Source organism: Anomaloglossus baeobatrachus, chromosome 6, assembly GCF_048569485.1.
Source record: "Anomaloglossus baeobatrachus isolate aAnoBae1 chromosome 6, aAnoBae1.hap1, whole genome shotgun sequence".
NCBI classification, from domain to species: Eukaryota; Metazoa; Chordata; class Amphibia; order Anura; family Aromobatidae; genus Anomaloglossus; species Anomaloglossus baeobatrachus.
The window spans coordinates 526,975,244-527,003,241 of NC_134358.1; the positions used below are offsets into that span (position 1 = coordinate 526,975,244).

General features: G+C 50.6%; 1 protein-coding gene across 2 annotated transcripts in view; it reads right to left on the reverse strand.

Moving 5' to 3' along the window:
• Positions 1 to 9,529: 9,529 nt before the first annotated feature.
• The window catches only part of ACBD5 (acyl-CoA binding domain containing 5), a 77,288-nt gene continuing 58,819 nt past the window's right edge, over positions 9,530 to 27,998 (reverse strand). For both annotated transcript variants that reach the window (XM_075315534.1, XM_075315533.1), the window contains 6 exons: positions 24,017 to 24,117; positions 23,098 to 23,272; positions 22,516 to 22,715; positions 20,139 to 20,186; positions 12,188 to 12,297; positions 9,530 to 10,127 (listed from right to left, as the gene is read on the reverse strand). In XM_075315534.1, coding sequence (XP_075171649.1) covers positions 10,115 to 10,127; positions 12,188 to 12,297; positions 20,139 to 20,186; positions 22,516 to 22,715; positions 23,098 to 23,272; positions 24,017 to 24,117 — 647 coding nt within the window. In that variant the 3' untranslated portion in view covers positions 9,530 to 10,114. The remainder of the gene's footprint in view (positions 10,128 to 12,187; positions 12,298 to 20,138; positions 20,187 to 22,515; positions 22,716 to 23,097; positions 23,273 to 24,016; positions 24,118 to 27,998) is intronic.

The window sequence follows — 27,998 nt, forward strand, 5'->3', positions numbered from 1 at the left end:
TCTGAGATAATGACTTTTGGGTTTTCATTGGCTGTAAGACATAATCATCAACATTAACAGAAATAAACACTTGAAATAGATCCTTCTATGTGTAATGATTATAAACGGATTTTTGTGTACTCACCGTAAAATCGTTTTCTCTTAGCCATCATTGGGGGACACAGGACCATAGGTGTTATGCTGCCTACCCATAGGAGGACACTAAGTAGGTGCAAAAAGCATTAGCTCCTCCTCTGCAGCATACACCCCCTGGGCGGGCCAGGCAACCTCCGTTTTAGTACACAAGTAGTAGGAGAAAAAAATAGTAAAAACTTATCTCAACGCAGGAACATGAGAAAAAAAGAGTCATAACCAAATAAGGTACTGAGAGAACCAAGGCCCACCAGGGCAACAGGGTAGGTGCTGTGTCCCCCAATGATGGCTAAGAGAAAACGATTTTACGGTGAGAACACAAAAATCCGTTTTTCTCTGACGCCTCATTGGGGGACACAGGACCATGGGACGTCCTAAAGCAGTCCATGGGTGGGAAAAATAAAAGAAGACAACACAACCCAAGGACTAGAAACCAGTCCCAGACAGCCTGGAGCGCCTACTGAGAGAGGTGCCCTACTGCCATTTGTAGAATTTTCCTACCCAGATTTGCCTCCGCTGAAACCTGGGTATGGACTCTGTAATGCTTTGAAAAAGTATGTAGGCTAGACCAGGTCGCAGCCTTACACACCTGGTCCACTGAAGCCTGATGCCGAATGGCCCATGAAGCGCCAACTGCTCGCGTGGAATGAGCCCACAGCCCACTACGAATGGGCTTGAGTTGCAAGCAGTAGACTTTTTGGATCGCAGAGCGAATCCAGCGAGCCAGAGTTGCCTTTGAAGCTGCCTGTCCCTTCTTAGGCCCCTCAGGAATGACGATCAAAGAGTCCGTTTTACTAAGGGGGCTGTCCTGGATATGTAATATCTGAGAGCCCTGACGAGATCTAACGAATGCAGAGACCTTTCCACCCTATGAACTGGGTGTGGACAAAAGGAAGGCAGAACAATGTCCTCGTTGAAATGAAACTGGGTAGGAACCTTTGGAAGAAAATCCGGAAGGGGGCGCAGAACCACCTTGTCCTGGTGAAAGATCAGAAAAGGCTCGCGGCAAGAGAGTGCTGCCAGCTCCGAAACCCGTCTGATGGACGTAATTGCCACCAGGAATGTTACCTTCCAGGACAGAAGAGCAAGGGAGGATTTCTTGAGAGGTTCAAAGGGAGACCTCTGGAGACCATCCAGAACGAGATTGAGGTCCCATGGGTCCAGCGGCCGTTTGTACGGGGGAACTAGATGGGAAACGCCCTGGAGGAAGGTCTTGACTTGCGGTTTTTGAGCCAGGCGCCATTGGTAGAAGATTGAGAGCGCTGAGACCTGCCCTTTAAAGGGAACTGAGAGCCAACCCCGCTTGCAAGCCAGACTGCAGAAAGTCGAAAATTTTGGGGATGGCCAGAGGCATAGGCTGGACGTTAGTTTCCCTGCACCGTGAAAAGAAGATTTTCCACGTACGGTGGTAAATGCGGGATGAAGCAGGCTTTCGGGCGCTGATCATGGTGGAGATAACCGCGGGGGAGAATCCCGCTCTTGTTAATACTCAGGTCTCAATGGCCATGCCGTCAGCTTCAGGGCTCTGGAGTTCTGATGGGAAATGGGCCCTTGGGTCGGCAAGTCTGGGATGTCTGGAAGGCGCCACGGTACGTCTGCGAGCATTTGTACTAATTCGACGTACCACGCGCGCCTGGGCCAGTCCGGTGATATCAGTATCACCAGGACTCCCTCTGCCTTGATCTTCCTGATTACCCGCGGCAGCAGGGGTAGAGGTGGAAATATGTAAGGCAGGCGGAAGTGGTGCCAGGAGCAGACTAGAGCATCCGCGCCGATGGACTGCGGGTCGCGTGACCTGGCTATGAACGCGGGTACCTTTGCGTTAACCTTGAGGCCATTAGATCCACGTCTGGTGTGCCCCAGCGAGTGCAGATGTGTAGAAACACTACAGACCATTCTCCGGCGGTTAGGCCTTGGCGACTTAGAAAGTCTGCTGCCCAGTTCTCTACCACCGGTATGTGTATTGCTGATGTCACTGACCCTGTCGATTCGTCCCAGCTGAGGATCTTGTGGGCCTCGAGATAAGCTGCTTTGCTGCGGGTGCCCCCCTGCCGATTGATATAGGCTACAGCTGTCGCATTGTCCGATTGGACTCGAATCTAACAACCCGCTAGCAGAGGGCAGAACGCCCTAAGCGCGAGAAAGATCGCAGGGATTTCCAGGATGTTTATGGGTAGGGAAGACTCCTGGGGCGTCCAATGTCCTTGAGCAGTGTGGTGCCGGTACACTGCTCCCCAGCCTAGGAGGCTGGCGTCCGTGGTCAGGACCAGCCAGTTCACTGGGAGAAAAGATCTCCCCTTCGATAGGGATGAGGACCGAAGCCACCAGCGGAGTGCATACCTGACTGAAGGCGTCAGGTGAAGATGTTTGTCCAGGGAGAAGGGGCTCTTGTCCCAGGCAGCTAGAAGGGCTAGCTGCAGTGGGCGGAAGTGCAGTTGAGCAAAAGGTACTGCCTCCATAGCCGCCACCATCCTGCCGAGCACCTTCGTGCTGAATCGAATGGAGCAAGACGGAGGACGTAGAAGGCAGCGTACCGCTTGTCGAAGAGCGATTGCCTTGTCCTGAGGGAGGTAGATCAAGCCCCGACGGGTGTCCAGGGACATGCCCAGGAAGGTGATGGATCGTGCTGGGACCGGGGATGATTTGTCTAGAATCAGTAGCCACCCTAAGCGGGATAGGGTGTCCACGGTGATCTGTACGCTGGTTGAGCAGTCGCGGAAGTAGGGGGCCTTGATGAGATCGTCCAAGTAAGGGAGAAAGACTACTCCCCTGGCGTGAAGGACGCTCATGGCGGCCGCCGTGACTTTGGTGAAGACCCTTGGTGCGGTGGCAAGGCCGAAGGGTAGGGCTACGAATTGAAAATGGGAGTCCTGAACTGCGAAGCGGAGGAACTTTTGGTGATCTGGAGCGATGGGTATGTGCAGGTACGCATCCTTGATATCTATGGAGGCGAGGAATTCCCCTTTGACCATGGATGCAATAATGGACCTTAGGGACTCCATTCTGAATCTCCGTACGTGTACATGTTTGTTTAGGTGTTTGAGGTCCAGGATGGGTTGAATTGACCCATCCTTTTTGGGGACCACAAATAGGTTGGAATAAAAACCCCTGAACTTCTCGTCGTCCGGGACGGGTATTATCACTCCTGCTGTTTGGAGCGAGTGGATTGCTGAGAAAAAAGGTCTCGCGTCGTTTTCGAGTCTTTGGGGGGTTTGAGAGAAGGAACCGACTCGGGCGTCTGGTCCGAAATTCTATGTGGTAACCGGAAGACACAAGGTCTTGCACCCACTTGTCGTCTGAGGCGGCAGCCCAGATGTGTTGAAAGAGCCGCAGTCGACCTCCTACAATGAGTGTGTCTTCCGGGGGAGTCATGAGGGGGGAAAACGTCGTGGACGAGTCTCCCTAGTCCTGGACTGTTTCGGTCTAGGCTGCCATGACAAAGTGGGTTTCGGGGAGAGCTGAGAAGGTCGGTCCCTGCGTAGTCCGCGGCTAGTGGTAGGGGCAGAGCGGGATGTCGACCAACCAAATGAGTTCCGAAAGGAGCGGAACGAGGACTGTGGACGTCTGGCGAAGGTCGTCCTGGACTTCAGCTGGGGAAGGGAGGTACTTTTTCCTCCCGTGGCGTCAGAAATGAGCTTGCCTAGACGTTCGCCAAACAATCGGTCTGGAAAAAAGGGAAGGCCCGTGAGAGACTTCTTGGAGGCAGAGTCCGCTTGCCATTGTCGGAGCCAGAGAGCTCTACGGACAGCTATGGTATTTGAGGCGGCAAAAGCTGCGCAGGTAGCAGCATCAATTGAGGCCTGCATGAGGTACTCCGCCGCAGCGGCAATTTGAGCTGTTACCTTTGTGACGGTATGAGGGAACTGGGATTCCTCAAGCGAAGTATTAAGGGATTCTGCCCAGACCGAGATCGCCTTTGCGACCCACACAGAGGCAAAGGAGGTCGAGAGGGAGGAACCCGCAGCCTCAAAGGCAGAGCGGGTGAGGTGCTCCACCTGTCTGTCTGTCGGGTCCTTAATGGAGGAACCATCGGGTAAAGACAGGAGCGTTTTTGTGGCAAGGCGGGAGACCGGGGGGGTCGCCCGAGGGCGGATCGGCCCAGCCCTTAGGGGCAGGTGAGGCAAAAGGGTACCGGGCCTCCATGAGTTTACGGTTACCGAAGCGCCTGTCAGGCTTCTCCTTTGCTTTGTGAGGATATCCTGAAACTCTGGGTGATCAGCGAAAACCTTTTGGGGTTTCCTTGCCCTCTTAAAGGAGACCACATGGTCAGTGGTAGTGGATGTGGGATCCTCCACATGCAGAGTTTGGTTGATTGCTGCTATAAGGGAGTCTATTGCAGTTTGATCATCTGGGGAGGGTGAAACCAAGGAATCATCCTGGTACAAACAGCATTCTCCCTCCTCCAGCTCTTCAGAAGCCGTGGAGCGTGTGGGAGAGCCTGCTCTGTGTGCTCCCGAGGGAGAGCCATGGGGGCCATGAGAGAGTGCTGGAGACACCCGGCCGTGTGCTCTTTTCCTGATCCCTGCAACCGATGAAGCATGGGCCCGGATTACCTCAGAAGAATCCTCCATAGGGGTATCCTCAGGCTGCGTTCCGTCCAGGGGCCCAGAAGGGTGTGGAGGACATTGCATAACCAGCACCAGGTTCAGTGACAGTTTTTCCATGGATTGGGACAGAAACTGTACCCATTCCGGTGGGCTGGGAGCCCTAGGCTCTGGGCTGACTGTTGTGGCGGGGGGGTCTTGGGGGGCTATAGGGGCACAGGACTCACAGAGACAAGAGGTGTCTTTACGTGGTAGCTCAGCGTGGCAGGCAGTATAATAGACTATGTGAGCCTTAGCACTCTTAGTACCCTTAGAGTTCTGCATGTTCCTAATAGGAGTATGCCAGGAAGGAGTCTCTGTGGAAATCTTTGCGCGTTTTCCTGGGGGGCGGGGCTTATCGTGGCCCTGGGGGGCGGGGCTTAGCGCTAAAAGAGCGCCAAAAAGAAGTCAGTGTGCCCCCCTGCTGTCAGCAGTAAAAAACGGCGGGAAGGGAGCCTCTGTGACAGTTTTTCTCCCCCTCCACTCAGCACACAGCTACCAGTAGATTTATCTCTGTAGGAGTCCCTGCAATCAGCAAGGAACTCCCCCTCCTCCAGCCAGCAAGCAGCTATGGTGGGAATAAAGACTGTAAAATCAGCAGTTCTGGGAACCTTCCCTGCAGTCTTTCTCCCTTTGTCTGGGAAACCAGTCGGGGGGGATCTCATCTTAACACTGCCTCAGTCCAGGCAGTGGAAATAGCAGAGTCAGCCTGCTGTGTCCGGCCACACAGGTGCAATGTATGAACTCAGAGCCTGCAAAGAGGGGCTGAGGAATTGTGCCTCTGCCCTGGGCTCTGGAAAATTGGTGTCTGTGGTACCCGTCGTCCAGTAAAAGGCAGCCCAGGGTCCAGCGTCGCAGGAGGGAGTACGTGGAGGCAACACTCCGCGTTCCCGCCCGTTGGTGGTATTGGGAGATCGGTCCCTAAGGGAAACAGTCGCCCTCAAAAAATAACAAAACCTTGCAAGGATGTGCCTCCTACAGACACTAAGCTAAAACTGAGGTTGCCTGGCCCGGCCAGGGGGTGTATACTGTAGAGGAGGAGCTAATGCTTTTTGCATCTACTTAGTGTCCTCCTATGGATAGGCAGCATAACACCCATGGTCCTGTGTCCCCCAATGAGGCGTCAGAGAAATAATATATAGGAATAGATCCCTCTGTGTGTAATGACTATATAATATATAGGAATAGATCCCTGTGTGTAATGACTCTATATAATATAGGAATAGATCTTTCTGTGTGTAATGACTCCAATATAATATATAGGAATAGATCCCTCTGTCTGTAATGACTCCTATATAAAATATACTAGAAGGTGGCCCGATTCTACGCATCGGGTATTCTAGAATTTACGTATTGTGTAGTTCATGTATGATTTTTGTTATATATATATATATATATAGATGTTGTTGTGTGTAGTTACCAAGTGTTTGTGTAGGGCGCTGTACATGTTCTGAGTGTCGCGGGGGGTGAGAGCGGTGTTGTATGTGTGTTGCGTTGTTTGTGGAGCGCTGTGTGTCTGTAGCATTGTGTGTGTGTGTGTGTGTTGTGCGGTTTGTGTGTGTGTGGTGTGTTTTGGGGGGAGGTATGTTTTGAGCAATGTGTGTGTTGTGCAGTATGTGCGTATATTTGTGTGTGCAGCGTTGTCTGTGTGTGTGGGTGTCTGTGTAGGGCGTTGTTTGTGATTCCTAGTGTGTGTGTGTTGTGCAGTGCGCGTGTGTGTGTGTTGGGGGGAGGTGTGCACCTCCCATCGTGCTCCATCCCCCATGCTGCGCACCCCCCATCGTTCTGCATCCCCCATGCTGCGCACTCCCAAACGTGCTCCATCCGCCATGCTGCGCACTCCCAAACGTGGTCCATCCGCCATGCTGCGCACTCCCAAACGTGCTCCATCCGCCATACTGCGCACTCCCCATCGTGCTGCATCCCCCATGCTGCGCACTCCCAAACGTGCTCCATCCGCCATGCTGCGCACTCCCCATCGTGCTCTATCCGCCATGCTGCACACTCCCAAACGTGCTCCATCCGCCATGCTGCGCACTCCCAAACGTGCTCCATCCGCCATGCTGCGCACCCCCTATCATGCTCCACCCGCCATGCTGCGCACTCCCAAACGTGCTCCACCCGCCATGCTGCGCACTCCCAAACGTGCTCCATCCGCCATGCTGCGCACTCCCAAACGTGCTCCATCCGCCATGCTGCGCACTCCCAAACGTGGTCCATCCACCATGCTGCGCACTCCCAAACGTGCTCCATCCGCCATGCTGCGCACTCCCAAACGTGCTCCATCCGCCATACTGCGCACTCCCCATCGTGCACCATCCGGCATGCTGCGCACTCCCAAACGTGCTCCATCCGCCATGCTGCGCACTCCCAAACGTGCTCCATCCGCCATGCTGAGCACTCACAAACATGCTCCATCCGCCATGCTGCGCACTCCCAAACGTGGTCCATCCGCCATGCTGCGCACTCCCAAACGTGCTCCATCCGCCATGCTGCGCACTCCCAAACGTGCTCCATCCGCCATACTGCGCACTCCCAAACGTGCTCCATCCGCCATACTGCGCACTCCCCATCGTGCACCATCCGGCATGCAGCGCACTCCCAAACGTGCTCCATCCGTCATGCTGCGCACTCCCAAACGTGCTCCATCCGTCATGCTACGCACTCCCAAACGTGCTCCATCCGCCATGCTGCGCACTCCCAAACGTGCTCCATCCGCCATGCTGCGCACCCCCCATCATGCTCCATCCGCTTGGGAGTGCGCAGCATGCCGGATGGTGCACGATGGGGAGTGCGCAGTATGGCGGATGGAGCACGTTTGGGAGTGCGCAGTATGGCGGATGGAGCACGTTTGGGAGTGCGCAGCATGGCGGATGGACCACGTTTGGGAGTGCGCAGCATGGCGGATGGACCACGTTTGGGAGTGCGCAGCATGGCGGATGGAGCACGTTTGGGAGTGCGCAGCATGGCGGATGGAGCACGTTTGGGAGTGCGCAGCATGGCGGATGGAGCACGTTTGGGAGTGCGCAGCATGGCGGATGGAGCACGTTTGGGAGTGCGCAGCATGGCGGATGGAGCATGATGGGGGGTGCGCAGCATGGCGGATGGAGCATGTTTGGGAGTGCGCAGCATGGCGGATGGAGCACTTTTGGGAGTGTGCAGCATGGCGGATAGAGCACGATGGGGAGTGCGCAGCGTGGCGGATGGAGCACGTTTGGGAGTGCGCAGCATGGGGGATGGAGCACGTTTGGGAGTGTGCAGCATGGCGGATAGAGCACGATGGGGAGTGCGCAGTATGGCGGATGGAGCACGTTTGGGAGTGCGCAGTATGGCGGATGGAGCACGTTTGGGAGTGCGCAGCATGGCGGATGGAGCACGTTTGGGAGTGTGCAGCATGGCGGATGGAGCACGTTTGGGAGTGCGCAGCATGGGGGATGCAGCACGATGGGGAGTGCGCAGCATGGGGGATGGAGCACGTTTGCTCAGCCTCTCTCCTTCCAGCCTCCCTCAGCATCAGCCTCCCCCTCCCAGCCTTCCCCAAGATCAGCCTCTCTGCTCCCAGCCTCCTCCAGCACGCCGTGCTCCTCTGCCGACACTCACCCACACAACCGATCGCATCCACTCACCCACACAACCGATCGCATCCACTCACACACACAACCGATCGCATCCACTCACACACACAACCGATCGCATCCACTCACACACACAACCGATCGCATCCACTCACACACACCCGATCGCATACACTCACACACACCCGATCGCATACACTCACACACACAGACACTGACGATATTGCACATACGCGCTGATACTCACAACATCCGGACATACCACATGCCTCTGGCCATGTGATCCTCCGTCAGGTCCTGGAAGCTCACAGCACAATATCGCCGCCGAGAAGCAAGCGATATCCCAGGATGTTGTGAGTATTTGGATGCGATATGATGTGTGAGGTATGTGTGAGTCTGATCTGATTTGTGTGTGTGTGTGTGTGTGCTGTTATGTTATGTATGTTCCGCAGCTGCAGGACCTTGATGTGTGGATGCGATGTGATGTGTGTGTGTGAGTGTGAGCCGGTGTACACTGGTAACTATGATACACATCGGGTAACTAAGGGACCTTAGTTACCCGATGTGTATAATGGTTACCAGCTTTCACGGCCTCCGTTAAGATCCCAGCATCGCAAGGTTATGTCTGGCGCTGCTGGGATCCTGACGGAGCCGGTGTAGAAGCAAGCGATATCCCAGCATGTTGTGAGTGTGTGGATGTGATGTGTGAGGTGTGTGTGAGGTGTGTGTGTGATCTGATGTGTGTGTGTACTCACCTGGGAATCGGAGCCCCGTGTCAGTTGGGCCAGAGCGAGCGTGCATTGCGTGAGGGAGGCGGGGCCTGCAGAGAGCCAGGGCGAGAGGCCAATCCGTGTGGGGGGGCGGGGCCATGGCGAGCCCAGCGGCCAATCAGCTTTGTGTCACCGTAAGGACACAATTTCAGAGCATGACAGACAGACAGACAGACAGACAGACAGACAGACAGACAGACAGACAGAATAAGGCAATTATATATATAGATAAGAATAGATCTCTCTGTGTGTAATGACTATAAAATATATGCGTTTCACTTTTTGTAATGAATAACTGAAATTAACTCATTGATGATATTCACATTTATTGAGATGTACTTGTATGTGCAGATGCAACATTATTAGCACCACTTACCTAATGTAGTAATCGACGCTGGGCCATCCTTTTAAATAGAGGAATGCAGCACAAGAAGCTTAGCTCTAAATTGAAAGGCTCCGTGAAAGTACTGTACATGGAAATGGTGAAATTTATTTTTCTTGTTGGTATAATTTTTTTTACATATTATTGGAAAAATGGACAAGTTTATGGTTGAACATTTCTTCTTCGAGACCACTTCACCCCTCCATTTATTGTACCTTTGAGAAATGCAGTTTTGCTGCTTTATTTTTTAATTATTTTATGCATAGATTTTATTACTAAAGTAAATATTACAGTAGAATTCTCGAGTTTCATGTTACCCATCAGTGTCTTTTTTTTGTCGTTATTGTGAATCAGAGCCCGGACGTCCGCGCCCCGGCCTCGAGCCCTCACAATAGTCTATTTATTCTATTACATGCTTTCCAGAAGTTTAAAAATAATTTAATTTTAATTAGATTCAAATGTAATAAAACGCATTAATACTACTGCCAGCTTAGTATATATGTCTTCTATTCAAGCTTTAGTAAAATTAGTCCTTATTTTATCATTCTCGTAGTGCAAGGAATTTACTAGAGCAAAGAGAGGAAGAGCTCCCGACCGCCGCCGTCCTCAGGGGGGCAATTAGTGGGCGTCCCCAGTAGCTTCTCTAGACCAGAGTGGTTTCCTACTGAATGATCAGGTCGGCTTCCTAAAGACAAAAGATGAATAAATTAAAAAATAAAAACAAACACTAAAATGTGACAGAATCGCACTGTGGTATATCCATGTGGGCTTTGTCCATGGTGCCCAAAACCTCTGCAAATGCAAATTTGGAAATGTTGTTTATTTGGTGCTCACTTCAAAGGATGAGTTCCTTAGGAAAACCTGACCGGCTGGGGATTTTTACAAAGCAAATGAATTTAGGTTTTGGAAAAACATTATTGTAAAATAGAGGGTTTTCAGTTCATAAAAATCCTCTGCATCTGCCCTAGGCTCAATAGGTCACTGACTGTAAAAGCTGGATATGAAATATCGCTGATTTATTGTCTTTCATGAGCCCCAATTATTTTGCGTATGAAGGTGATTGTTACAAAACAACCTTCCATAGGGCGTCTGTGCCTCTGCTGCAATTTGTTTTCTGTTGGCCTCTATTTAAACAAGAATTTGGTCAAAGGAAGTGCTGAATTGGTTGCCATTACTGATCAGCGAGCACTACCATCCTCGGCACTCGTGATGAGCGGGCACTACCATGCTCGGTACTTGTAACTAGTGATGAGCGGGCACTACCATGCTCGGGTACTTGTAACTAGTGATGAGCGGGCACTACCATGCTCGGTACTTGTAACTAGTGATGATCGAGCACTACCATGCTCGGTACTTGTAACTAGTGATGATCAAGCACTACCATGCTCGGTACTTGTAACTAGTGATGATCGAGCACTACCATGCTCGGTACTTGTAACTAGTGATGAGCGGGCACTACCATGCTTTGGGGCTCGGTACTGGTAACTAGTGATGAGCGGGCACTACCATGCTCGGGTGCTCAGTACTTGTAACTAGTGATGAGTGGGCACTAGCATGCTCGGGTGCTCAGTACTTGTAACTAGTGATGAGCGAGCACTACCATGCTCGGGTGCTCAGTACTTGTAACTAGTGATGAGTGGGCACTACCATGCTCGGGTGCTCAGTACTTGTAACTAGTGATGAGCGAGCACTACCATGCTCGGGTGCTCAGTACTTGTAACTAGTGATGAGCGGGCACTACCATGCTCGGGTGCTCTGTACTCGTAACTAGTGATGAGTGAGCACTACCATGCTCAGGTGCTCGGTACTTGTAACTAGTGATGAGTGAGCACTATCATGCTCGGTACTTGTAACTAGTGATAAGCGAGCACTACCATAACAAGCAGTTGGATGCTCGTGACTCAAGTACCCCGGTATAATGGAAATCAATGGGGAACTCAAGCATTTTTCCGGGAAAAATGCATAAGTTTCCAATTGACTTCCGTTATACTCTGATACTCAAGTTGCACCCATCCAAGCATCCAACTGCTTGTTAAGAGTACCGAGCAACCAGCATGGTAGTGCCCGCTCATCACTAGTTACGAATACTGAGCACCCAAGTATGGTAGTGCTCACTCATCCCTAGTTACGAGTACTGAGCACTCGAGCATGGTAGTGCCCGCTCATCAATAGTTACCAGTACCGAGCACCCGAGCATGGTAGTGCCCGCTCATCACTAGTTACGAATACTGAGCACCCAAGTATGGTAGTGCTCACTGATCCCTAGTTACGAGTACTGAGTACTCGAGCATGGTAGTGCCTGCTCATCACTAGTTACCAGTACCGAGCATCCGAGAATGATGGTACTCCTCATCACTAGTTGCCATATTATGATGGTTAAACCTTGAATACGGCAATGTATGAGGTGAGACACAGAATGCCCAGTGCTCTTTAATATCTGATTATAGACTCTCTTCAAGTCAGAGGTGACAATTGATTGTACACTCTAGACGAGCCAAAATGTCCAGTATATTTGAGGGGGCCGGAAAAGTCATCGGTTCTCCCTGGTATGTAGACAATGATGATGACTATGATGGTGGTGGTCCCACTGCTGATCAGCTGCTAGTGCTGTGTGAGAAACTGGGTGTTACATGGCGCCCATTAATAGATTGACTAACAATATGTGATTGTGGCCCCAGTTTTTGTGTTTTTTTTTTTTGCAACTCTCCACTCTGCTTTTTTCCCCATTGCATAGGTAATACACACCTCCGTTTCCTTTGTAAGTATAGATGTATTAACCAGTGAGCAATAAATGGCCAGATGACCGCAAACACCAGTGTGCCGGACGAGATCTCAAAGGGCCACCAGGATGATTTCTGAAGGAGACAAAAATCACAATTACATCTCTACAGTACGGTATTTTTATAAAATATATAATGTCCTAGTGACTGACCCCAGGCAGTAAGTTTCACACTCAGCCTTAGGTTAAACTCACACGCCTGCATTTCAAATGGAAGCACCAAAGAATACATCCAAATACTGACATGCACGAATCGGACCCAACTGGGACAGGTTTTTGTTTTTTTTGTTTTGTTTTTTTTTTAACCACACATACAGAAAACACTGAGAGGTAAAAGCACGTTTTCAACGACACATTATATTCTATCACTGCTTCAGGAGAATAGCAGCAGAGTTTTTCCTGAAGCATCTGTCTCGCTCACAGCTTTTCCAGCGGATGGATGGAGAGATATACCGTATATATTCATAGTGGTGGCATTGCCTAAAGAATGGACAGGTCAGTTCTTTTTAGCCGCTTCATGACTTTTGATGCCTGAAGTGGTTAAAAGAAGTTACAAAAGACAGAAGAGGTGCACAGGGAGCCCCCAAATAACCAATGACTCCTTCTAAGTTCACGCTTCATGCTACGGGTCAATTCAATTCTGCAGAAATATGGTTGACAAGTGAATCCTAATATTGACCTCACATTAATAAAAGGCAAATTCCCAGATAATCAGTGTGTAAGGTGACAAAAGAAGAAAAAGCATGAAGGATTACCTTGTGAACGGAACATAGACCCCCCAAAATGGTACATAAAATATCAATTTTTTACAGGATCCAGATATAATCGCTGTTGTTTCTAACTGCTGAGACCCTCACAATTACAGACTACAGGGGACCTCAATCTCCTGTTTGAATAAAGCAGTAGAGAGCATATGCAGCCTCTGCTCCTATAATAAGTGAATGAAACAATTGCACATGCTCATTCACACAAGAGATGAAGGGAATTTTGTTTACTTACCGTAAATTCCTTTTCTTCTAGCTCCAATTGGGAGACCCAGACAATTGGGTGTATAGGCTATGCCTCCGGAGGCCGCACAAAGTATTACACTTAAAAGTGTTAAGCCCCTCCCCTTCTGCCTATACACCCCCCGTGCTCCCACGGGCTCCTCAGTTTTGGTGCAAAAGCAAGAAGGAGGAAAAAGAATTATAAACTGGTTTAAAGTAACTTAAATCCGAAGGAATATCGGAGAACTGAAACCATTCAAGATGAACAACATGTGTACACAAAAAAACAGGGGCGGGCGCTGGGTCTCCCAATTGGAGCTAGAAGAAAAGGAATTTACGGTAAGTAAACAAAATTCCCTTCTTCTTTGTCGCTCCATTGGGAGACCCAGACAATTGGGACGTCCAAAAGCAGTCCCTGGGTGGGTAAAATAATACCTCGTAAGAGAGCCGTAAAACGGCCTCTTCCTACAGGTGGGCAACCGCCGCCTGAAGGACTCGTCTACCTAGGCTGGCATCCGCCGAAGCATAGGTATGCACCTGATAGTGTTTCGTGAAAGTGTGCAGGCTCGACCAGGTAGCCGCCTGACACACCTGCTGAGCCGTAGCCTGGTGCCTCAAAGCCCAGGACGCGCCCACGGCTCTGGTAGAATGGGCCTTCAGCCCTGAGGGAACCGGAAGCCCAGCCGAACGGTAGGCTTCGAGAATTGGCTCCTTGATCCACCGAGCCAAGGTTGATTTGGAAGCCTGTGACCCTTTACGCTGGCCAGCGACAAGGACAAAGAGTGCATCCGAGCGGCGCAGGGGCGCCGTACGAGAAATGTAGAGTCTGAGTGCTCTCACCAGATCTAACAAGTGCAAATCCTTTTCACATTGGTGAACTGGATGAGGACAAAAAGAAGGTAAGGAGATATCCTGATTGAGATGAAAGGGGGATACCACCTTAGGGAGAAATTCCGGAACCGGACGCAGAACCACCTTGTCCTGGTGAAAAACCAGGAAAGGGGCTTTGCATGACAGCGCTGCTAGCTCAGACACTCTCCGAAGTGAAGTGACTGCTACTAGAAAAACCACTTTCTGCGAAAGGCGTGAGAGAGAAATATCTCTCATTGGCTCGAATGGTGGTTTCTGAAGAACCATCAGCACCCTGTTCAGATCCCAGGGTTCTAACGGCCGCTTGTAAGGAGGAACGATGTGACAAACCCCCTGCAGGAACGTGCGTACCTGTGGAAGTCTGGCTAGGCGCTTCTGGAAAAACACAGAGAGCGCTGAGACTTGTCCCTTAAGGGAGCCGAGCGACAAACCCTTTTCCAGTCCAGATTGAAGGAAGGACAGAAAAGTGGGCAAGGCAAAAGACCAGGGAGAAAAACCCTGAGCAGAGCACCACGACAGGAAAATTTTCCACGTCCTGTGGTAGATCTTGGCAGACGTTGGTTTCCTAGCCTGTCTCATAGTGGCAATGACGTCTTGAGATAACCCTGAAGACGCTAGGATCCAGGACTCAATGGCCACAGAGTCAGGTTGAGGGCCGCAGAATTCAGATGGAAAAACGGCCCTTGAGATAGCAAGTCTGGTCGGTCTGGTAGTGCCCACGGTTGGCCGACCGTGAGATGCCACAGATCCGGGTACCACGACCGCCTCGGCCAGTCTGGAGCGACGAGGATGACGCGGCGGCAGTCGGCCCTGATCTTGCGTAACACTCTGGGCAACAGTGCCAGCGGAGGAAACACATAAGGGAGCTGAAACTGCGACCAATCCTGAACTAAGGCGTCTGCCGCCAGAGCTCTGGGATCTTGAGACCGTGCCATGAACGTCGGTACCTTGTTGTTGTGCCGGGACGCCATGAGGTCGACGTCCGGCACCCCCCAGCGGCAACAGATCTCCTGAAACACGTCCGGGTGAAGGGACCATTCCCCTGCGTCCATGCCCTGGCGACTGAGATAATCTGCTTCCCAGTTTTCCACGCCTGGAATGTGAACTGCAGAGATGGTGGAGGCCGTGGCTTCCACCCACATCAAAATCCGCCGGACTTCCTGGAAGGCTTGCCGACTGCGTGTGCCGCCTTGGTGGTTGATGTATGCCACCGCTGTGGAATTGTCCGACTGAATTCTGATCTGCTTGCCTTCCAGCCACTGCTGGAACGCTTTCAGGGCAAGATACACTGCCCGTATTTCCAGAACATTGATCTGAAGCGAGGACTCTTGCTGGGTCCACGTACCCTGAGCCCTGTGGTGGAGAAAAACCGCTCCCCACCCTCACAGACTCGCGTCCGTCGTGACCACCTCCCAGGATGGGGGTAGGAAGGATTTCCCCTTCGATAATGAAGTGGGAAGAAGCCACCACCGAAGGGAAGCTTTGGTCGCCTGAGAGAGGGAGACGTTCCTGTCGAGGGACGTCGGCTTCCTGTCCCATTTGCGTAGGATGTCCCATTGAAGAGGACGCAGGTGAAACTGCGCGAAAGGAACTACCTCCATTGCTGCCACCATCTTCCCCAGGAAGTGCATGAGGCGCCTCAAGGGGTGTGACTGGCCTTGAAGGAGAGATTGTACCCCTGTCTGTAGTGACCGCTGCTTGATCAGCGGAAGCTTCACTATCGCTGAGAGGGTATGAAACTCCATGCCAAGGTATGTGAGCGATTGGGCCGGTGTCAGATTTGACTTTGGAAAATTGATGATCCACCCGAAACTCTGGAGAGTCTCCAGGGTAGCGTCGAGGCTGTGTTGGCATGCCTCTTGAGAGGGTGCCTTGATCAGGAGATCGTCCAAGTAAGGGATCACCGAGTGACCCTGAGAGTGGAGGACCGCTACTACAGTAGCCATAACCTTGGTGAAAACCCGTGGGGCTGTTGCCAGGCCGAACGGCAGTGCCACGAACTGCAGGTGTTCGTTTTCTATGGCGAAGCGCAAGAAGCGCTGGTGCTCTGGAGCAATCGGTACGTGGAGATAAGCATCTTTGATATCGATCGATGCAAGGAAATCTCCTTGGGACATTGAGGCGATGACGGAGCGGAGGGATTCCATCCGGAACCGCCTGGTCTTTACGTGTTTGTTGAGAAGTTTCAGGTCCAGGACAGGACGGAAAGACCCGTCCTTCTTTGGGACCACAAACAAGTTGGAGTAAAAACCGTGGCCCTGTTGCTGAAGAGGAACAGGGACCACCACTCCTTCTGCCTTCAGAGTGCCCAGCGCCTGCAGAAGAGCCTCGGCTCGCTCGGGAGGCGGGGATGACCTGAAGAATCGAGTCGGGGGACGAGAGGTGAACTCTATCTTGTAACCGTGAGACAGAATGTCTCTCACCCAACGGTCTTTTACCCGTGGCAGCCAGGCGTCGCAAAAGCGGGAGAGCCTGCCACCGACCGAAGATGCGGAGTGAGGAGGCCGAAAGTCATGAGGAAGCCGCTTTGGTAGCGGCACCTCCGGTGGCCTTTTTAGGACGTGACTTAGACCGCCATGCGTCAGAGTTCCTTTGATCTTTCTGAGGCCTTTTGGACGAGGAGAATTGGGACCTGCCCGCGCCCCGAAAGGACCGAAACCTCGACTGCCCCTTCCTCTGTTGGGGTATGTTCGGTTTGGGCTGGGGTAAAGATGTATCCTTTCCCTTGGATTGTTTGATGATTTCATCCAAACGCTCGCCAAACAATCGGTCGCCAGAAATTGGCAAACTGGTTAAGCGCTTTTGGAAACAGAATCTGCCTTCCATTCCCGTAGCCACAAGGCCCTGCGGAGTACCACCGAATTGGCGGCTGCAACCGCCGTACGGCTCGCAGAGTCCAGGACAGCATTAATAGCGTAAGACGCAAATGCCGACGTCTGAGTGGTTATGGACGCCACCTGTGGCGCGGACGTGCGTGTGGCTGCGTCAATTTGCGCTTGACCTGCTGAGATAGCTTCTAGCGCCCATACGGCTGCGAACGCTGGGGCAAAAGAAGCGCCGATAGCTTCATAGATGGATTTCAACCAGAGCTCCATCTGCCTGTCAGTGGCATCTTTGAGTGAAGCCCCATCTTCCACTGCAAGTATGGATCTAGCTGCCAGTCTGGAGATTGGAGGATCCACTTTGGGACACTGAGCCCAACTTTTGACCACGTCAGGGGGAAAAGGATAACGTGTATCCTTAAGGCGCTTAGAAAAACGCTTATCTGGACAAGCATGGTGATTCTGGACTGCCTCTCTGAAATCAGAGTGGTCCAGAAACATACTCGGTGTACGCTTGGGAAACCTGAAACGGAATTTCTCCTGCTGAGAAGCTGACTCCTCCACCGGAGGAGCTGAGGGAGAAATATCCAACATACGATTGATGGACGCAATAAGGTCGTTCACTATGGCGTCCCCGTCCGGAGTATCAAGATTGAGAGCGGCCTCAGGATCAGAATCCTGATCAGCTGTCTCCGCATCATCAACCAGAGATTCCCCCCTCTGAGACCCTGCACAATATGATGATGTCGAGGGAAAATCTAAGCGAGCTCGCTTAGTCGGTCTGGGGCTGGGGTCTGTGTCAGAACCCTCAGCCTGGGATCCATGAGATACCCCGGGAGGACATTGTTGGTCCAGCTGAGGTGGGCCAGGGAACAAAGATTCAACAGAGTCCCTGTGCTGAGATACCGGCCTGGACTGCAAGGCTTCTAGTATCTTAGCCATAGTCTCAGAGAGTTTTGCAAACTCCGTCCCCGTCACCTGAACAGTGTTAGCAGGTGGCTCCCCCTGGGCCCCTCTTAGCAGAGGCTCCGGCTGAGTAAGTGCCACAGGGGCCGAACAGTGCACACAATGAGGGTCAGTGGAACCTGCCGGTAGCGGGGTCGTACATGCGGCGCAGGCAACATAATAAGCCTGTGTTTTGGCACCCCTGCCTTTCGTGGGCGCCATGCTATTATCTTCCCTGAGTAACACAATAGGGTATATAGCCAGAAATCAACTGTGCACCATACAGTGTAAAACATATATACCATAAACATATAATGTTACACTACTGCACAATGGGGCTAGCACCACAGGTGCTGCTTACCACCCGCCTAAAGCGGTTGTGAGGCCACCAGAGTCCCTGCCTGGGTCTCCCAGACTTTGTCCCCCTCTGCTGCGTCCGAGGAGCTGACAGGAATGGCTGCCGGCGTCCTGAGGAGAGGAGGGAGCCGTGGGCGTGACCCAGAAAGTGCGGGAACTGGTGCCCGCACTGTGCACAGTGAGGGGGGTGGAGTATGCAAAGCATGCTCCAGCCCTCAGTGCTGCTCGTTCTGTGCAGCGTCCCGCCCTTCCCCTGCCTGTCAGGGCTGTGGGCGGGAGGAAAGGAAACTAGGCCGCAAAAAGCCGGGGACTCTAGTAATAAACGCGGCCGCCGTAAAAGCGCGGCCGGCGTGAAAGTCCCCGGCGCACTACAAGTCCCAGCCGCGCCGCAGTGTTTCCATGGCCGCGGCGGTCAGTGCGGCAGTCCCTATACATAAACACACTCAGCAACGCTGAGTGTTAATGGCACATATTAACCCGGTCAGCGCCGTGGTCCCCGGTGCACTAGCACACCCAGCAAAGCTGGAGTGTTGCTGTGCGCGGTCCCCACCGGGATACAGAGTACCTCCAAGTAGCAGGGCCATGTCCCTGAACGATACCCGGCTCCTATCCAGCAGGCTCCACAGGAGTTGTGGATGAAGCGCGGTCTCAGTGCCTGGAGACCGATAGGATCCCACTTCCACCAGAGCCCTAAGGGGGATGGGGAAGGAAAAACAGCATGTGGGCTCCAGCCTCCGTACCCGCAATGGATACCTCAACCTTACAACACCACCGACAAGAGTGGGGTGAGAAGGGAGCATGCTGGGGGCTCTATATGGGCCCACTTTTCTTCCATCCGACATGGTCAGCAGCTGCTGCTGACCAATCTGTGGAGCTGTGCGTGCGTGTCTGACCTCCTTCGCACAAAGCAAAAAACTGAAGAGCCCGTGGGAGCACGGGGGGTGTATAGGCAGAAGGGGAGGGGCTTAACACTTTTAAGTGTAATACTTTGTGCGGCCTCCGGAGGCATAGCCTATACACCCAATTGTCTGGGTCTCCCAATGGAGCGACAAAGAAATGGGACTTGGCTGTCACAATAAGGCAGGAGTCACATTAGTGTATGGCATCCGATGTTAGAGTGGCAAATGCTATATGTTAATAACCCTCGGCTCAGGCTTTGCTGCGAGCGTGGTCAGAGTGTCATATGACTGTGATATGATCCTGCGATCTGATCATCGCTGTGGAGGAGAGGGAGGGATTCCCCTCCATTGTCAGCCTGTGCATATATCGCACTGCACTTGGATGATATCCGAGTGCAGTCCGATGTTTCTCTCGCACCCATAGACTTGTATGGAACAGAACAATGGAAAAGATCCAGCTGGACTCCAAGGGGATGAATAAAAATGCTTCTTTATTTGTAACTTGGTTAAAAATAAATATCCATATTCCAAATGAAAACACCGGCTTGTGCACACTGATGAATGGCAGATATATACCACAACGCGTTTCGGCGGAACGCCTTCCTCAGGTCCCCTTGGAGTCCAGCTGGATCTTTTCCATTGTTCTGTTCCATTACCTTCTCGGCTTGCTGCTGTAATCCGTGCCGGACTAAAGGACATTAACAGGAGGATATATTCAGGCTTGTCTCTGCAGTGGTGACCGGTTTTTGTTCTTTTCTCTATATCTACCCATAGACTTGTATGGGTGCGAGTGATGAGAGACTCGCTGCTTGATGCGATTCTTTCCTCTGTTCTATTTGGGCTGAAGAAAAATTCGCAGAGCTGAGCTGCAGCATTGTCTTACATGGGGCCGAGTGCAATGCAAGATTTCCTCATTTTGCACTTGTGCGATTCATGCACCAGTGTAGCTCTACCCTAACAATCATATCCCCATTACTTTTCCTGGGGATAGGGGTTTTGCCTATCGGACCACCCCAATGAACCAGTGTCTTATTTTACCTTGCTAGTGGACTGTTGAAGATTAGATTCCAGAAGCAGTGACCTAGCCTGAAAAAGAAAAAAAGACAATTATCCCTTGGACCTATGATGTGAAACTATTAATCTCAGGGTCAGCTGAGGTATTCTAAATGGGGAGAGCGGAGTAAACTGTGACCAGGCAATGTGGGAAAAGACTGGACTCTGAAATTCCACATGCTTGATTCTCATACCCACCAACATCATCCATACACAATAGATGGTCGTCTGGACCCATAAAGAGTGTGTAAGGCCACGTACACACATTGAGTTTTTGGTGAGGTATGTACGTCAGTATCTGTAAAGCCACGTGCACATGTTGAGTATTTGGTGAGTTTTTTTACCTCAGGATTTGTAGCCAAAAACCAGTAAGGAACAATCAGAGGAAAAGTATAATGGAAACACGGGCAACACTTCTGTATTTATCACTCACTCCTGGTTTTGTCTAACAAATTCTGAGGTAAAAAACTCACCGAATATTCAACGTGTGCACGCGGCCTGACATATATGACCTCATCTTTATCAGTTATGTCAGTTTTTTCTGTAACATTCTTTGAATGGACATTAAATGTCTGGAAGTGTCAAGTTCCCATATTTTAGATAAGCAGTTCGCCGACTCGTTTAAGGCCCAGTCACACTAAACAACCTACCAGCGATCCCAACAACGATACAACCTTGATAGGGATCGCTGGTAAGTTGCTAGGAGGTCGCTGGTGAGATGTCACACTAAGCGACGCTCCAGCGATCCCACCAGCAACCTGACCTGGCAGGGATCGCTGGAGCGTCGCTACACGTGGAAGCATGCTGCGCTTGGTAACTAAGGTAAATATCGGGTAACGAACCAGAAATTTACCTTGGTTACCAGCGCACACCGCTTAGCGCTGGCTCCCTGCACACCTAGCCACAGTACACATCGGGTTAATTACCCGATGTGTACTCTGCTACGTGTGCAGGCAGCAGGGAGCCGGCTTCTGCGGACGCTGGTAACCATGGTAAACATCGAATAACCAAGAAGCCCTTCCCTTGGTTACCCGATATTTACCTTCGTTACCAGCGACCGCCGCTCTCACACTGCCAGTGCCGGCTCCCTGTTCCCTGCACTCCTAGCCACAGTACACATCGGATTAATTACCCGATGTGTACTCCAGCTACGTGTGCAGGGAACAGGGAGCCTGCACTGACAGCTGAGAGCGGCGGATGCTGGTAACGAAGGTAAATATCGGGTAACCAAGGGAAGGGCTTCTTGGTTACCCGATATTTACATTGGTTACCAGCGTCCGCAGAAGCCGGCTCCCTGCTCACTGCACATTTAGTTGTTGCTCTGTCGCTGTCACACACAGCGATGTGCGCTTCACAGCGGGAGAGCAACAACTAAAAAATGGTCCAGGACGTTCAGCAACAACCAACGACCTCACAGCAGGGGCCGGGTTGTTGCTGGATGTCACACACAGAAACATCGCTAGCAAGTTGTGCCTCAGCAGCCATGTTGCTAGCGACGTTGCTTAGTGTGACGGTACATTTAGCCTCCAGCTATTGCTCAAGAGCCCAATATCAGTGCACGATTGGCGGCGGCTTATCTCCTGAAGGAAGTAATGACCGGGCATGTTGAAATCCTTCTACCCCCAAACTTCCTACCATCTGCCATCATGGGAGAGTCCAGATACTCCCATCTACATTACTCAGCCAACTTTGATATATTATTTGTGGGCAACCTAAAATCTAAGGGGGTGTATATCAGCCCCACGTTAAAATCAGAAGTCGCCTATTACCAGAATTAAACTAATGGGATAGGAGAAAGCTGGGATAATGTCTGCTCCCATCATGGTCTAGACTGGTGGAAATGTTGGTGGCCATTACTCAGAGAGGATAGATGTGTGTGAATAGGGGGCGACAGTCGATGCCATCACTTCATCTACTAGTCCCAAAAAAGAAGATGGGAGATTGACAAAGCGGGAACTGTAGGAGGTATTATTTGGTCTCCACCAGTAAGAAAGAATATCCAGAATATCTTTTTTTTTTTTTTTACTAAAGCACATATTTAAATTTATTTTACTCACTTATACAGCGCATATTAATTCCATAGCGCTCTACAGTCTACATCACAGTCCCCATTGGAGGTCACATTCTACAATCCCTATCAGTATGGTGTTTAGAGTGTGGGAGGAAACAAACGCAAACAAGGGGAGAACACACAAACTCCTCGCAGATGTTGTCCTTGGTGGGATTTGATCCTAGGGCCCCAGTGTTGCAAAGCAACAGTGCTAACCACTGAGCCACGGTGCTGCCCATATGTTCCAAAATGATTTGGTTAGGAACCTAAACCACCACTGTACCTCTACGTGACCTGCATATAGGCGAGTACCTGAGAAGCAGTGAGGGCCTCCAATGTCTGCAGCCTCTGGAGCACGTTCTGCATGTCTTCTTGTAAACGCAGTAGCACCACAGCTATCTGCTCATTAATGCTGCCCTCCGGTGCCCTCTCCGACCCCCATCGTTCACCATCTCCACCGCTTCCCATCTGACCCCCGCGGGCGCCATCCCCCACAGGGTGCATTCGATTGGCTGCACAGGAAAAAATGTGATGTAAAGTAAAGCGACACCAGGTATTTGTGACACCTGAATAACCCCGGTTACACACATCACAAAGAGGATGTAGACTTGTACTGTGCTTGTGACCAGCTATTTTTAGAGATTTTTGGATAATTGTACGGTCCATGCCTTCACCACAGGTTGTGGATAAATTCTAAATTATACGTCTTTACATTCTTAGAGGGATACACTTTTACTATAAGGTCACGCGCTATAATTGCAGTTAAAGGGCTATTCCAATCTCCAGGAACTGTGGCATTAATATGGCCGAAAATATACACCATATGGTCAAGTTAATTAACTCTTATTCAAAATTGCCTGAATTGTGGTGTAACCCTACTTTGTGATCACCCACCTCTTCCTCTCCTAGATGTAAAGTATTCAGCCTTCTCGTTGCCAGATTTATCTTTTTGAGGCGCTCGTCCAGAAGGCTTGCCGTCTTCTCCACCTTCTTTTGCTTCTCCGCCAAATCTCACATCTGATGGTGACTCAGTCATCAGAGCGTCTTCTACCAGCCGACTATGATCCACCTGGAAACATGAAGGTTCGAAGAGAATAACAAAATATGAAATCTCTGCATCTGACTTCAATGGGCGGCCTTCAATGGAAAGGTTTACTGGCACCATAGTTAGAATGACCAAACCTTGGTTTGGCTGGCAATTTCCCCAAAACTAGATATCTGTGGGCAATAGGTGATGGAGCTAGAGCCTTCTTTTTTAACATCAAGAAAGAGTACAAATTTGATTTTTGCCAATCCTGTTTGAATTTGGTGGATTTTACCAAGTATAGCCTTAAAAAGTAGCAATGGGCCTGCTGGGACCCAATGCAACTATACAGGCTGCATATATGGCATATCCGCCCGTGCCATAACGATTTTACAATAAGGGAGGACGATATGCTCATTCCTGTGCTTTAATCTTTCCTTTTTATTCTTAAAACTATTGATGACCCCAGATACATATTTTAAGCATGGGAATCCAGCACTTATTTTCCTTTATGGGTGGAGTTGGCCTTTTAAAACATAAAAAAGAGGAATAGGACAAATCAATTTTGTGTTTGCCAACAGAATATGATAAAGGAGACTTTTTACTTCTGGCATTGGAAATCGGATAAATAAGGGAACATCTAGGAGAAAGGTCCTGTTATTTGCTCGCTCAGATTTAGAATGGTATGTAGAGGTCTCCAAGTGCTAGATAGTTACTAAAACACTGAGGCCATTATAATCTGTTGCATCGGTGCCAGATTCAATTATCATGGAAGAAAATCACACTTACATCCTCGTGTCCAAACTGCTCCATGGAGTCGCAGAAAATCTCCGAGTCGGAGTCACTCGTCAAGTGCTGCATTGCAGCAACGTCCTCTGTGCAATCATCTCCTGAAAGACAGCAGTTTATTGGTTAAGTGTAACTTTTAGAGACTATTTCCAGGGTGTAACTCAAAAAGTCTGCTGAGGAGTGGCGGCGGACAGGGTGTGCTGAGGAGCGGCGGCGGACAGGGTGTGGAGAAGGGGCGGCGCACAAGGTGCCGAGAAGGGGCGACGGACGGGGTGCCGAGAAGGGGCGGCGGACGGGGTGCCGAGAAGGGGCGGCGGACGGGGTGCCGAGAAGGGGCGGCGGACGGGGTGCCGAGAAGGGGCGGCGGACGGGGTGCCGAGAAGGGGCGGCGGACGGGGTGCCGAGAAGGGGCGGCGGACGGGGTGCCGAGAAGGGGCGGCGGACGGGGTGCCGAGAAGGGGCGGCGGACGGGGTGCCGAGAAGGGGCGGCGGACAGGGTGCCGAGAAGGGGCGGCGGACAGGGTGCCGAGAAGGGGCGGCGGACAGGGTTCATGCGGACAGGGCTCCAGGAAAGGCAGCGAATAGTTAGCTGGCAGATAGGGTGTCGGGAAGAGGCGGCGGACAGGCTGCCAGGAAGCGGCGGCGAACAGGGTGTCGGGAAAGGGCAGCGAACAGTGTGCCAGCGGACATGGTGGCAGGAGGGGAGGCGGACAGGGCTCCAGGAAGAGCAGCGAATAGTTTGCCAGCAGATAGGGTGACGGAAGGGGTGGTGGACAGGGTAGCGGGAGGGGCGGCGGACAGGGTGCCAGACAGAGTGGCAGAAGGGGTGGCGGATAGGGTGCCGGCAGACATGGTGACGGACGGGGCGGCGGAGGACAGGGTGCCGGCAGACATAGTGACGGGATGGGCGGCGGACATTTGTTCAGAAAGGGCAGCGAAAAGTCTGCCGGTGGACAGGGTGACGGGAGGGGCGGCAGACAGTATGCTGACTGATAAGGCTGGTAATGTCTGACATCATCAGCCCATTATGAATGTGAGCCACATCGCTAAGACTCTGGTGCCTTCATATTGGACGCAAGGTATGCTTTTATATATAAGCAGTAGCATACCTGTATACACTCCCAGGCTAATAAGATATTGTGTACAGGTTTTGCCTTCGCATAGTAGAGCAGAATAAGCCAAGCTTTTCTTTACAGTACAAAGGAGAATGTTACCAGCCTGATTGAGGCCTCGGTCCGATGAACAGATTCTTATTGATACATTTGGGAACTTATGCTGGAATATCTGTCCAAATCAGGGTTCTTATGTGACGTGGATACAGCCCTACCTGTATGGATTGATAACCAGTCCTTTTTTAAAAAACTTTTCTCTCCATGGATCACCCCTCTAATAGGTCATCTCCCAAAGCCCCTGTCAAAACAGTTAACACTGCCAGGACGGGCTGCTCACCTCCCTGTAGTATTACATGGCGTCCATTCAGACCACTGACTGTCCATTTTATACTACAGAGCACGGTTGCAGGTCGGAGCGGAAACCCCAAATAGTATGGTGCCCATATGTCCTAAGAAAGCAGAAGGGCAGAGTCTGGACGGATGGGACACCGCTGTATAACCGGCTGTTATAATACGCATGGTGCAGTGCGCTTGTCTGGTTTTCTTACAGTACTAATTACAGTAAGAGGCAGAAGATTATAGTATTAGTCTGAGCCCCGGCCACACACCGCTGGTCACATGAGCAGGAACCCACTAATAATAATATCCTATTTATGCTCCTGTGAATTGTACATGATGGGTTGACATAAGGTCACTTGAAAAATCAGCATTTTATATCTGTATTTCTGGAACTAAAGGTCCTTTATACTTGCGGATTTTGCGCCAATGAGAGGCAACAAGCATTCAACAATATTCGTTTACCCAATATTGACCCCGTGTGTTCACCTCTGTACAGAACATTCGTTTTCTAAGCCTGGATATACAATAGTTCAGATAACCTGTACACACCTTGACCTTTCTTATTCTGACTTACTCTGCATTACAGCCTATAGTTTCAAGCTGCATTCACGATTCTGAGAACTTCACTGCAGAAATCCCCCAGCAATCCTCACTAATTAAATGCTTTTACAGTTAGCCGTAGCAGTCGTTATCCTGGGAAGTGTTCTCCTTACGTCAAAAAACGTAGAGTAATCTAACCTCCACACTCCATTGCAGAATCACAGATAGAAATAAAGGGATGTCAAAAAAGCTTGCCGAAAGTATCCGACAACAACCAGCTGAATTGTGAATGCAGCCCTGAAGTATATAATAGATTAGTTGATGGCAGGATGAGATATTCAGGAGAAATGATAGATAGATAGATAGAGAGATGGATAGAGAGATGGATAGAGAGATGGATAGATGGATGGATGGATGGATAGATGGATAGAGAGATGAATGGATGGATAGATAGATGGATTGATAGATAAAAAATAATGAAAGCAGCACTCTACTTTGAGAACGATTCCTAGGAATTGAAACGTTGATGATACATCTATGGGCCAATAAAGGTCTGAATTCTTTGTAAAGTGGAGTGCTGCTTTCCTTATTTTTTTGGTCTATCTGATGGAAATGGAATACACAGAAGACCTTGCACCTGTGATTTGTGCTGCTAAAGTTTGCTCAAATTCCACACAGTATATATTAAAAAAGGTGTATATTATATATATATATATATATATATATATATATATATATATATATATATATATATATATATATATATATATATATATATATATATATATATATATATATATATATATATATATATATATATATATATATATATACACACACACACACACACACACACACACACACACACACACATATATACATACATATACATATACACACACACATATGCATACATATACACATACATGCATACATACATACACACACCGTATTTTTTGGACTAGAAGACGCATTTTTTTTCCCCCCAAATGTTGGGGGAAAGTGGGGGGTGCGTCTTATAGTCTGAATGTAGCTGCGGGGAATGAGGGTGCTGCGGTGGAGCGGGTCATCAGGGGTATGAGCAGGCTGTAGCAGCCTGCCGTGGGCACGCTCATTTCATATGCACGCCCATCCTCCCGCCAATCATCCCTTAGCGCTGAAGCCGGCGCTGACAGGTGGCCGGGATGATGGGCGGGGGGTGCGTGCATAATTAACATTCGGCCAGCGTGATCACCCCTGGCAACTACAGCCTGGTGTGATCATGTGTGGCTGCATTCATTGCCCCCGCGCATCATCATCAGCGCGGGGCGCAGTGAGTAAGTACGGTATACTCACCTGTTACAGTTGTCTGCAGCATCGCGATCTCCTCCTATCTGCCGGCCAGCTGATCTGTGTAGAGAGCGGTGACATCATCACTGTGCGCGCCGTTAGTCTCCACACAGGTCAGTTGACAGGCAGACAGGAGGACGAGCGATGCTGCAGACAACGGTGACGGCTCCACACAGGTAAGCAGTGCTGCTGCCGGCACTGACAGGAGGACGAGCGATGCTGCATGGAGCGAGGAAACGTGAGTACAATCATTTATTTTTTTTGTGTGCCATAGGATACAGGCCATATAGCAGGATGGGGGTATATAGCCGGATGGATGGGGGGTATATAGCAGGATGGGGGTATATAGCAGGATGGGGGTATATAGCAGGATAAGGGCATATTCCAGGATAGTGCTATGTAGCAGGATGGGGGCTATACCACGATGGCGGTATATAGCAGGATGGGAATATATACCAGGATGGGGTACATATACACAAGGATGGGGATCATATACAAGGCAGGAGGATCATTAGCAGGATGGGGTACCTTAGTAGAGCATTTGGGGACGTTACCCAGGGTGCGTCTTATGGTCCAAAAAATATGGTGTATATATATATAGTTAGGTCCAGAAATATTTGGACAGTGACACAAGTTTTGTTATTTTAGCTGTTTACAAAAAC